At 41.9% G+C, this 12,040-nt stretch overlaps 1 protein-coding gene across 11 annotated transcripts in view; it reads right to left on the minus strand.

The window, feature by feature from the left end:
* Positions 1-12,040, minus strand: part of clec16a (C-type lectin domain containing 16A) — a 290,561-nt gene that overhangs the window by 75,890 nt on the left and 202,631 nt on the right. For all 11 annotated transcript variants that reach the window (XM_041207278.1, XM_041207280.1, XM_041207276.1 and 8 more), the window contains 2 exons: positions 5,507-5,658; positions 4,270-4,474 (listed from right to left, as the gene is read on the minus strand). In XM_041207278.1, the coding sequence (XP_041063212.1) occupies positions 4,270-4,474; positions 5,507-5,658 (357 nt within the window). The remainder of the gene's footprint in view (positions 1-4,269; positions 4,475-5,506; positions 5,659-12,040) is intronic.

Here is a 12,040-nt window from a genome sequence, read left to right on the forward strand (position 1 = left end):
GCCACTTGTCAGTCCAAGCCTGGATATTGTCCAGGTCTTGCTTCATTTCGACATGGACTACTCCATGTCTGAGTCGTCATGAATGGTGCTGAATATTTTACAATCGTCAGTGAACATCCCCTCTTCTGACCTTATGATGGAAGGAAGGTCATTGGTCAAGCAACTGAAGATGGTTGGGCTATCTTCAGGAGCTCCTGCAGTGATGTCCAGGAACTGAGATGATGAACCCCCAATAATCACAACCATCGACCTTTGTTGCCGATCAGCTATGATCATACTGAATGGCAGGGGAGGTTGTGGGGGTCATATGCTCTACTCTTGTTCTTAAGTTCTGTCTTTTAAATGATAAAGGATTTGGTAGGTTTAAGAAAACATAGAAGCGTTCTTCCCAACCGAATCTGAAGACAACAGTTATTCTGGTGTTACCATTACTAAAATATAATGACTTTGGACTGATCACAGACCTATCATTTTGGATCTCATCTACAGTCACTCCAGTGACATGCAGAAGCCATTTGTGCCCTGGTGCAATGCAATTTGTTTGAACATAGGTCCACCCTGGGTGCCAATCCAGAACCATCTAATTCTAGCAACAGATGCTACTGACTAGGTACAGCTACATGCAGGGGAGGCGATGGCATAGTGGTATTGTTGCTGGACTAGCAATCCAGAGACCCAGGGCTTAACAGCCTGGGGACCTGGGTTCGAATCCTGCCACAGCAGATGGTGGTATTTGAATTCAATAAAAATCTGGAATTAAAAGTCTAATGATGACCATGAAACCATTGTCGATTGTGGTAAAAGCCCAGCTGGTTCATTAATGCCCTTTAGGGAAGGAAATCTGTCATCCTTAGCTGGTCTGGCCTACATGCGACTCCAGGCCCACAGCAATGTGGTTGACTCTTAAGTGCCTTTTGAAATTGCCTAGCAAGCCACTCAGTTGTAACAAACCACTACAAAGTCACAAAAAAGGAGTGAAACCGGATGGCATCGAACTAGGTATCCGAAATGACAACATCACTTGGAGGAAGCACCTAGCACTAATTCGGTGTCTATCACCAAGAGTGGGTCAGTAGTATCACCACTGGCTGAATCCTAAATGACACAGCTGCTAGACTGGGTCTGCGGCAGGTGGTGAGGGAACCAACAAGAGGGAAAAACATACTCGACCTCATTCTCACCAACCTGCCTGCCGCAGATGCATCTGTCCATGACAGTATCGGTAGGAGCGACCACCGCACAGTCATTGTGGAGACGAAGTGCCACCTTCACATTGAGGATACCCTCCATCGTGTTGGGTGGCACAACCACAGTGTTAAATGGGACAGATTTCAAACAGATCTAACAGCTCACGTCTGGGCATCAGCAGTAGCAGAATTGTACTCAAACACAATCTGTAACTTCATGGCCCAGCATAACTATTACTGTCAAACCAGGGGATCAACCCTGGTTCAATGAAGAGAACAGGAGAGCATGCCAGGAACAGCACCAGGCATACCTAAAAATGAGGTGTCAACCTGGTAAATCTGTAACACAGGACTACTTGTGTGTTAAACAGTATATGCAGCAAGTGATAGACAGAGCTAAGCGATCCCACAACTAGTGGATCAGATCTAAGCTCTGCCGTCTGCCACATCCAGTTGTGAATGGTGGAGGACAATTAAACAACTCACTGGAGGAGAAGGCTCCACAAATATCCCCATCCTCAATGATGGAGGAGTCCAGCACAGCAGTGCAAAAGATAAGGCTGAAGCATTCACAAGAATCTTCAGCCGGAAGTGCTGAGTGGATGATCCATCTCTGCCTCCCCTGGAGGTCCACAGCATCACAGATGCCAGTTTTCAGCCAATTCAATTTACCCCATGTGATATCAAGAAACAGCTGAAGACACTGAATACTGCCAAGGCTATGGGCCCTGACAATATTCCGGCAATAATAAAGACGACTTGTGCTCTAGAACTTGCCACACCCCTAGCCAAGCTGTTCCAGTACAGCTACAACACTGGCATCTACCCGGCTATTTGGAAAATTGACCAGGTATGTCCTGTACACAAAAAGCAGGACAAATTCAACCCAGCCAACTACTGCCCCATCAGTCTACTCTCAAATCATCATTAAACTAATGGAAGGGGTCATCAACAGTACTATCAAGTAGTGCTTGCTTAGCAATAACCTGTTCACTGATGCTCAGTTTGGATTCCACCAGGGCCACTCAGCTCCTGACCTCATTACAGCCTTGGTTCAAACATGGACAAAAGAGCTGAACTCCCGAGATGAGGAGAGAGTGACTGCCCTTGACATCAAGGCCGCATTTGACTGAGTGACATCAAGGGGCACCAGCAAAACTGGAGTCAATGGGAGTCAGGGGAAAACTCTCTACAACAAAAACAGAATTACCTGGAAAAACTCAGCAGGTCTGGCAGCATCGGTGGAGAAGAAAAGAGTTGACGTTTCGAGTCCTCATGACCCTTCAACAGAACTAGCAAAAAAAAAAACTCTCTGCTAGTTGGAGTCATACCTAGCACAAAAGAAAGGGTTGTGGTTGTTGGAGGTCAATCATCTCAGCTCCAGCACATCGCTGCAGGAGTTCCTCAGGTTAGTGTCCTAGGCCCAACAATCTTCAGCTGCTTCATCAATGACCTTCCTTCCATCATAAAGTCAGAAGTGGGGATGTCTGCTGATGTTTGCACAACGTTCAGCACCATTCACGACTCCTCATATGCTGAAGCAGTCCATGTCCGAATGAAGCAAGACCTGGACAATATCCAGGCTTGGATTGACAAGTGTCAAGTAATATTTGTGCCACACAAGTGTCAGGCAATGACCATCGCCAACAAGAGAGAATCCAACCATCGCCCCTTGACGTTCAATGGCACTACCATCGCTGAATCCTCCACTATCAACATCCTGAAGGTTACCATTGACCAGAAACTGAACTGGACCAGCCATATAAATACTGTGGCTACAAGAGCAGGTCAGAGGCTAGGAATCGTGTGACGAGTAACTCACCTCCTGACTCCTCAAAACCTGTCCACCATCTACAAGGCACAAGTCAGGAGTGTGATGGAATACTCCCCATTTGCCTGGACGAGTGCAGGCCCCATAACACTGAAGAAGCTGGACACCATCCAAGACAAAACAGCCCACTTGATTGGCACCACATCCACAAACATCCACTCTCTCCACTACCAATGCACATTTGCAGCAGTGTGTGCCATCTACAAGATGCACAGCAAAAATTCAACAAAGCTCCTTAAGACAGCACCTTCCAAACCTGCGACCACTGCCACCTACAAGGACAAGGGCAGCAGATAGATGGGAACACCACCACCTGGAAGTTCCCTTCCAAGTCACTCACCATCCTGACTTGGAAATATATTGTCCTCCTTTCACTTGTCACTGGGTCAAAATTCTGGAATTCCCTCCTAAAAGCACTGTGGGTGTACCTACACCACATGGACTGCAGCGGTTCAAGAAGGCAACTCACCACCACCTTCTCAAGGGCAACTAGGGATGGGCAATAAATGCTGGCCCAGCCAGCAAAGCCCACATCCTGTCTGTGAATATAAAAAAAAAGTACTGTAGAGTGTTTCCTAGGGTTAGATGGCTCTGTTCTTCCTGTATATTTTTCATTCCATTGTTTTTAAACAATGCAACCTATCAGAGACTTATTAACATTTTCTATCCACTGAGGCAAGCAGTCATTCTGAAAAGTAGCTGTTGCTATTTAAGTAGATTTATTGGACCAAAATTCTCTACCACAATATGGTCAGATATAACCTCTGTAGAGCCTTAAATGTAAGTTTTGCTGCTGGATGTATAAATGCCTTTCTGAACATTAATTGGGTAAGTTCAGCTATTTGTATATTAAAGTGCTTTGGGAGGTCCTGAGGTCAAACGATGCTTGTAAATGCAGCTTCCCTTTTTATTTGTATTTTGGCTGCTAAAAATCTATAGCAGCAACAACTGCTGTGTAAAAGAACTTTAGATTTTTATTAATAGCGTTTTATTAAACAGTTAAGTGAATTGTTTGTTGGAAGTTTGCTATATTAAGTTTATCATCCACAAAAACAGGATAATTACCAAGTTCAACTAATCAAACTAAGACCTTGGCAAGGATCATAAAATATAATGGGGTGTTAAAAAGATTAATTCAGCACTTCATAGCGAAATTGGAATTTTATTTAGTTTTACTTAATTCCAGTAGGTAAGCTGGCACCACTGGTTGAGTGGCCTAGTTAAGCATGTTAATAGGAAACTGGTACGAACCTGCTATTCTCTGCATCTTCATACGCCGTGCTTGAATGCGGCCCTTTGCTAATCGCTGTTTTGCGATGATGCAGCGGATGTGATCAGCAAAGATGAATGTGGCCTGGAGGATAGGGAAGGGCCTGGCATGAGGATTGGACGCAGGCTTATGGATGATGATATTCAAAGCTCTACTGTCATCTTCCACTCCCATCACCTGCATGTCCTGTTAAAAAAAAAACAGGTATAATAATTGAAAGTACACAATGAGTTTGTCATATTTCAACCACAACTTAAAAAGCTTTCCTTTGAGTAACACATGGTAACATGGACTTACTGTATAGCTGTATCTTTCTCAACCTGATATTATGAATAGTTCACAACTATTGAAACCTGAACTTGGCCTAAAATAGATCTCAAAATCTGGTTTAGTTTATTCAGGTGGTCTAACAACAAACTGCAATATAGTTGATCCACTATTTCCATGGGGTTCCTACTTACTATAGAGCATATTGTGTGAACCAGATTATATAAAATTGACAAAATAAGTCCAAATGGAAAGGTTTCTCAGTCAAGTGAAAAGAAGAATGATAGGTCTATGGAGCTTTTCATGACCAATATAACTCAGTGAAGCTAATCTAAGAGGAATCAGTAAAGAAAATAATCACCCACTTCTGTCCTTCCTCTCTATTCTTCCTTCACCATAACATCTGATAGTCTCTTGTTCAAAATTACAAAAGCGAAAAACAGAAGCCCCACGCAACACCAAGACCTACAGCGAGTACCGGAAGATTGCAGGGATACTGACTACACATTTACACCATACCTTTAACTGTCAGTTACTTTGGTGCTTAAATGAAAAGTGATCCCCAACCCCCAAGAAAGAAACTAACTTTACTGAATATGCAAGTACCATATGTAGCCTTAATGTAGATTCAGAAGTGCTGTTATGGGTGGGTGAACTGAAAGCGCCAAAACATAGAGATTAAATCAGATGGTATAGTTTTGCTGTGCTTGCACAACACAGCAAATTCTACTAAAAGAAAAGTTTTGATCAGTTTTCCTAGTTTCCTATATATATTTTGTCCCACTATACAAATCTGAGAAATTAGTTGCAAGCAGGATTGCACTATATTATTGCAGCAACATAGATCCAGATAATTTTCAAGATACGCAGTAGTTTTAAATGAATTGAATTTAAGTATTAAGAATCAAAGAAGCAGAAAGGAGATATATCTGCCAGCATTTAGCTTCTTACCTGAAGCAGACCTGCAAATTTCACCACTCCCCAGCCAAGTCGTTTGCTCTCAGGTTCAACTAAGCTCATCTGATAAATGTCTACAGCCAGGAATCGATGCATCTGACTGCCATCCTTAGTAACTACAGTGCAAGCAATTAAGTCACTGTTGTCTGAAAGAATAGAATTAACACCAGTCTTAGCTGATCAGTCTATACAGAGCGGGTGGAAGTTAAATCTGTTTCAAATCAAAACATTAAGATAATCAATGATAAACCAAAAATATGAACATTGACAGCATTTAATATATCCCAATACAGATACTACAATTCAAATAATAGCGTTTGCTCCTCAGTTGAGGAAAAAAGAAGCAAACATGCATGAAGACTGTAAGTAATTTGTGATGAATTACCCTCAGTCATGTAGGAAAATAAGCACTGAAAGAATATTTTATATTTAGGCTTGTAGCACAATGACATCCTTGAGTTAGAATAAGGGATACTGAGTCCAGGGTTAAAATTAGTCACTAAGGAAATGCAAAAGTATATAACTCTTGTTTCTTCCTTTTTCGTAAAGCATACAGTTCAAGCAGTGCGAGGAGCCACCTGGCATCTTGCCGTTTCAAAGTCTGAGCCTAAACAGTGTTTGCAGCTTATTCAACCAGATGAATTCAAATGCTTATCTATGGCCCACACAAACAAGCACACTTCTCAGCAGCGATCACTGGCTCATAATTAAGAGTGGGATTCCTGACTGAATTTTGTCTGCTTGACTTTGGAACACTGAAGCCAATCTGGCATCAATTATCTGTTCTGGGTTCAACTAATTCAGCCCAGATCAAGGATCTTCCTTATGCCCATAGCTCAGTAGCGCATTTAGTTCCTGTGCGATTGGGGCAGTCCTTACAGTCAATATTTAATTTATCTCCTGATTCTTGGAGGCCTGAATAACTAGCTTGTTCTTCCTGGCTCTTCTCAGATACTATTCAGAGGAGAGGGGAGTGAGGAAAGTTAAAAGACTGTTTTTTTCTTTATTAACCTACAATAATGTGGCAGGCATTAGTAACTCTTAATTTAATGAAAATACAACTTTAAAAGAGAAAAGTCTTTTCTACTTAGGCAACAATGAATGAAAAGGATTTTGTGCCATCTTTGATGACAACAAATACTAATGTGACTGTCACCACTTTACATCTATGATACAGCTATAACATTGAAAAATATCCCAGTCAGTCTCACCGTTTGAAATTATATCTGAACAGGAATACAAGGGGATTTAGAGAAAGATACTGAAGGTAGAGTTTCAAAATCTGGCCATCTTGTTTTATGCCTCACATCCTTTAAAAAGTATCTGGATGAGCACTTGGCATGTCATAACATTCAAGGGTATGGGTCAAGTGCTGATAAATGGGATTAGGTAGATAGGTCAGGTGTTTCTCACGCGTCGGTGCAGACTCGATGGGCTGAATTCTGCACTGAGATTCTGTCACCCCATCTTCAAAAGCCTCTCCTTTGTGGATGGATAAAGCAAGGTAACACAGTTTGGGGAAGATATCTGGGAGTGCCTGCCATCAATGCTAGAGTGCATGAAGTTAGGAAGAGTAGAAAACAAAAGTAAACCAGAATTTTAAAAAAATGGAGGACAGAAGCAGGAATAAAGGACTGAGGTAGGGTGAAGAGGAACCAGGCCTTGGTGTGATTTGAAGATGACAAATTTTGAATTTCATTCCATTTCTTAGTCAACTGCTATATTAATCTGTTGACTGTTAATAACTGTTAATCTATTGGACTGCAACATGCTTTCGAGCCATTAGAAGGCATGGTGACAGCTAACAGAGGAGTACTGATGGTGAATGCTGACAGTATTTAATGCCAAATCTGGGCCACCATAGCATTTTTATTATGAACCATACCAGAGGAATTTCTAACCTTCAGAAATCAGCAGGGACCTTGTTACCTTTAAAGGGGCGCTAATGCCCGTGACTGCAGAAAATCAAATTCCAAAGAAATGCATCAACACCCTTTACATTTCTGAGGCAGAATTCTCGCCAGCAGAGACGCTACGTCTGCAAGGGCAAAAGGGACCCTGACTCCTCTATTAAACACCGCAAAGATCCTTGCAAATTTATAACGGACCACTAACTTAATTCCAAACCATTAAAAGGCATGGTGTCAGCTGTCAGAGGAATACTGATGGTGAATACTATCAATGGTAGCACTCTCACACAAGTCAAAAAGTTCAAGTCTCACTTCAGAGGTAAGACGATAAAATCTAATCTGATAATCCAGTGCAGTACTGAGAGGCTGTTGAATGTGCTGTCTTTAGGTAAAGGGTTAACCCAAAGCCTCTTCCACCCTTTCAGGTGGACAAAAAAGATCCATGCCACTATTTCAAAGAAGAGCGGGTGTTCTGGCCAATCTTTATCCCTCAACGAAAATCACAAAATACAGATTATCTGTCCATTCTTACATTGCTATTACTGGGGCGTTTCTGTGCAGAAATTAGCTGCTATGCTGCTTACATTACGCATTAAAGGTACTTCGTCAGATGTGAAAGTGCTTTGGGGCGACCCAAGTTTGTGAAAGGTGTAAGACTCCTTTTCATTCAACCCTACAAATAATTATAAAGGTCATCACGGCCAGTAAGCACTTTTCCAGATGTACTAAATATGGTACATGATGATTAGTGCTGGTAATGTCAAAAAGGGATATTAATGAATTAATCAAGACTATGCAATGATTTTGTGCCAATTTACAAGAACATACACTCAAACATTAACTTCAATGGCTCCTGAATAATTAATACTGTTCTGAGTTAACAGACACTGAAATCCGATAATAAAAAGGTACTCGGTTTATCACTCTCAAAGAGTCACATGCTATGTGAGAGTTAAGAACAGATTTTATTTTCTTAAACACTGAGATCAGCTAAACCATTATTTTGGGATTAGACTTGGTTTACTGAAGGCTCCTATGACTCAGTTAACCAAGAAGGGGAAACTAAAATGGTCCTTTTATTACAAGTTTACACATGTTCCTGGAACACAACTGTAAAATGGGTGTGGTTTGGCATTTGGCCTTTATAGTTTGGCTCTCCACTACCCTCCATCATTTAAAATAGCTTAGCCAAGTTATACACCAAGTGTTACAAATTCATGGTTTGATGCTATTTCTACTTTCTTTTTGGTATTTATAACACTGCAACAGTATTTCCAATAAAGTTAACAATAGCTCAACAGATTTCTAAGAAAAAGTAGCTATTGGTCTGAAGGTACGATTTCCAAATTGGTTAATACACAAACCAATAACCCATATAATAAGGCCATCTTACACAAGCTGGGTCATTAGCGTATAGCAAGTTGTGACCTATTTATCAGCAACAAATGCCCAGTAGTTGTTTGGGGCTTTTAAAACAGTATATCAGATTCCTAGAAAAAGATGATCAAATTAGAAAGACGTGCTACAGAAATAGAAATCCTATATTTGAGGGAAAGAAGAGTACCATAACTGGGAGAAACTGATGAAAGATGAGATAGAGGCTGAGGACAAGAATGTCAAACAAGTAAGGACAAGAATTAAAAGCAAGCAACAGAGCCCTGGAGACGCTCTACAGAGAAGAGAGCAAGCAGGCAGTGCCAGAAATGAAGGGGGAGAATCCTTCCATGCTGGGAAATGCCACATTTGGAAAACTTTCCAATTCCAATGTAAGGGCCTTTAGCATTCTGAATTGTGTATGCTCAAATAGATTTGTTATATTTTTATAAAGGCAAAATACTGATGCCGTAAATCTGAAACAAAAACATAAAATGCTGGGAAAACTCAGCAGGCCTAACAGCATCAGTGGAGAGAAAGACAGAGCTAATGTTTCGCATCCGTCTCTGAAGAGTCATACGGACTCGAAACATTTAACTCTGTCTTTCTCTCCACAGATGCTGTTAGGCCTGCTGAGTTTTTCCAGCATTTTCTGCTTTTGTTATACCTTTATGGTGCTGAATGCTATCAAACAATTAATCTGATCAATCTTTTCTCGTACTTCCACTAGGCTTGCATTCAGCAAATCAAGCATCAAGTTTTAAAAAAATGTAGTATTTACAACTTATGCACCTGTAACTCAGGATGCACAGCAAATATGCACTCAACTCTCGCTGGTATTATTTGGAACAGAAGAGATGGGGAACATATTTATCACATGGATTTACATGGCAATGATCTTTGGCAACCGAGGCAGAGAGTGGTGATGTGACAGGTGTGTATACATTTGATCCTATTTGAATGGAGAGAAAAGAGGTCCTTTTCTTAGTGGTCCATTATAAATTTGAAAGGATATTTGCACCCTACAGCGCACCCTATGGGAAGTGTAGAACCACTGACAGCAATGCCTGAATTTCTGCTTATATGTGGACTTCAGTAGTTACTGTCAGTTTCAGAGCAATATTGATGGTGAACACTGACAGTATTTCATGCTAAATCTGGGCCATCATACTTTCAATATGCACCACACACCACAGGCATTTCTAACCTTCAGAAATCAGCAGGGACCTTGTTACCTTTAAAGGGGTGCTAATGTCCCTGTGACTGCAGAAAATCAAATTCCAAAGAAATGCATCAACACCCTTTACATTTCTAATGTCAAGAGATGGTATGTCTGTAAGGACAAAATGGACCCCCAACTTCTCTATTAAACACCTCAAGGTTCCAGTCCAGGGAAAATATAACCTTTGTCCAATGCTCAGGAGGAAGGGGGCATGTCACATGACCTCTCCCAAGCTGCTGGAACCTGTAATATTGCCAATGTGGAGCTGACCCCAGGCAGATTACCATTTTACTACCTAGCAAGGTAGCAGCAGAAAGAGCTCTGTCCAGGTAAATTGCCCCAACTACACTGTGTACTACTAGAAAATCAGAACTCCTGTATCTGGGCCTATAAAACTAATTCATCTCTGAATGCCCTCTTCCATCGAGGAAGCCCTTGCTTCTGGAAAGACGGATCACCCTGTAACAGTTTCAGCCAGCTAACCTCCAAAGGAAGACGCTATTGGTCTTTTGATTCTGGACTCACGGAAAACCATAACTCTTATTTTTATCGTGGTTTTGCCCTGCATCCCTTTCTTTCCCTTACCCTTCTTTTATTGCATGAATGCAATTACAGAACATTACAAAACCCCTTCCTGTGTCGTGTGCATATAAACCAACCCCCTTATTTTACCATATTTTGAGTTTGCTGTGGGGTTAAGTAATAGAGGATTAGGTCACTCCAAACTGAATTGTTGAGGAAACTATGCCACCACTTACAAAAGGGGGAAATTAGTAAGCAAAAACACCTTTGTGTTTATGGGCAGGTAGAGAGGGGAGAAAGCAGGCCTGTTTAAATTAATTCCCTCCTGTCCGTAACAACAGAAAGAACAGATAGGTCAATGTTTTTTCAAAATGTTACATTTGCTTGTGCGTTTCCAGCATATGACATGACTAAGTTAGCTGCTGTGCCACATTTTTCATTGCCTAAGAAACGGGGTCAGTTTACAGGTGGGCAGAAAACCACAGTTGCTTAGCTCAGCCATTCACCTGTAAAATGGTAGCTTTTCTGGGAAGGAGGAGTTCCATGATACTTGGGAGGTTCGTAAATCTGCATATTATTATTTGTACATCAGAGTGACAGAATTACAGTAACAGTGATTCCACCACTTTTTTTTTTTAAAAATTTCTGGAGCTGTTATTTTCACATTATTTTCCACATGCAAGATCAGCTCAGCCCTGTGCTTGCAGCAACCTCTATCATTCAGGACATTCAATCGAGCTGACAAATTTCTAAAGCTACTGTACGTAATTAATCAACCCGCCATTTTTCTAAAGTGATCCTAACACTCTGGACATCGGAAAATACAAGTGTGGAGTAGGATAGAGAATCCCACGTTCTACTCCATTAACTTGAGGGTCTTTCAAAACTCTGCTGTTCGTGTCTTAACTTACACCAACTCCCGTTAATCCGGCACAGCTCGATGGCCTACACTGGCTCCTGGTTAAGCAAAGCCTCAATTTTAAAATCCTCATCCTCCTTTTCAAATCACTCCGTGGCCTCGCCCCTCCCTATCTCTAATCTCATTGAACTCCACAACACTCCAAGAAATCTACACTCTGCTGATTGTGGCCTCAGGGGGAGAATTTTCGCCTCGTCGGGCGGGCCAGTCAGATGCAGGGGCAGAGCCAGTTGACGCCTGCGATCGGTTGCGCGCCACCATTTTAAGTGAGTGGGAAAATGAAGGCCTGCCCAGCGTGGCGCGCACCCAGCAGCGCTCAGCTACTGAACCCATGGATTCAGTTTCCTGAAAAACGTGAAGGTCGCCTGGGCTCTTCACCTGCCCGCCAACCTTAAGGTTGGACAGGCAGCCCTGTCAATTATCTAAGTTGGTCCCCTAATGGCCTTAACAGGCCTTTAACAGTTTGGCAGGCGCGCAGCCGCCAAACGAAAGATCGGAATGACACGCCGTGACGTTGGGACGCAGGCCCGATGATGTCACTGTGCGTCATTTTACATGTGAAAATTCTCCCCCACGAGTAT

Source organism: Carcharodon carcharias, chromosome 15 (genome assembly GCF_017639515.1).
Source record: "Carcharodon carcharias isolate sCarCar2 chromosome 15, sCarCar2.pri, whole genome shotgun sequence".
NCBI lineage: Eukaryota > Metazoa > Chordata > Chondrichthyes > Lamniformes > Lamnidae > Carcharodon > Carcharodon carcharias.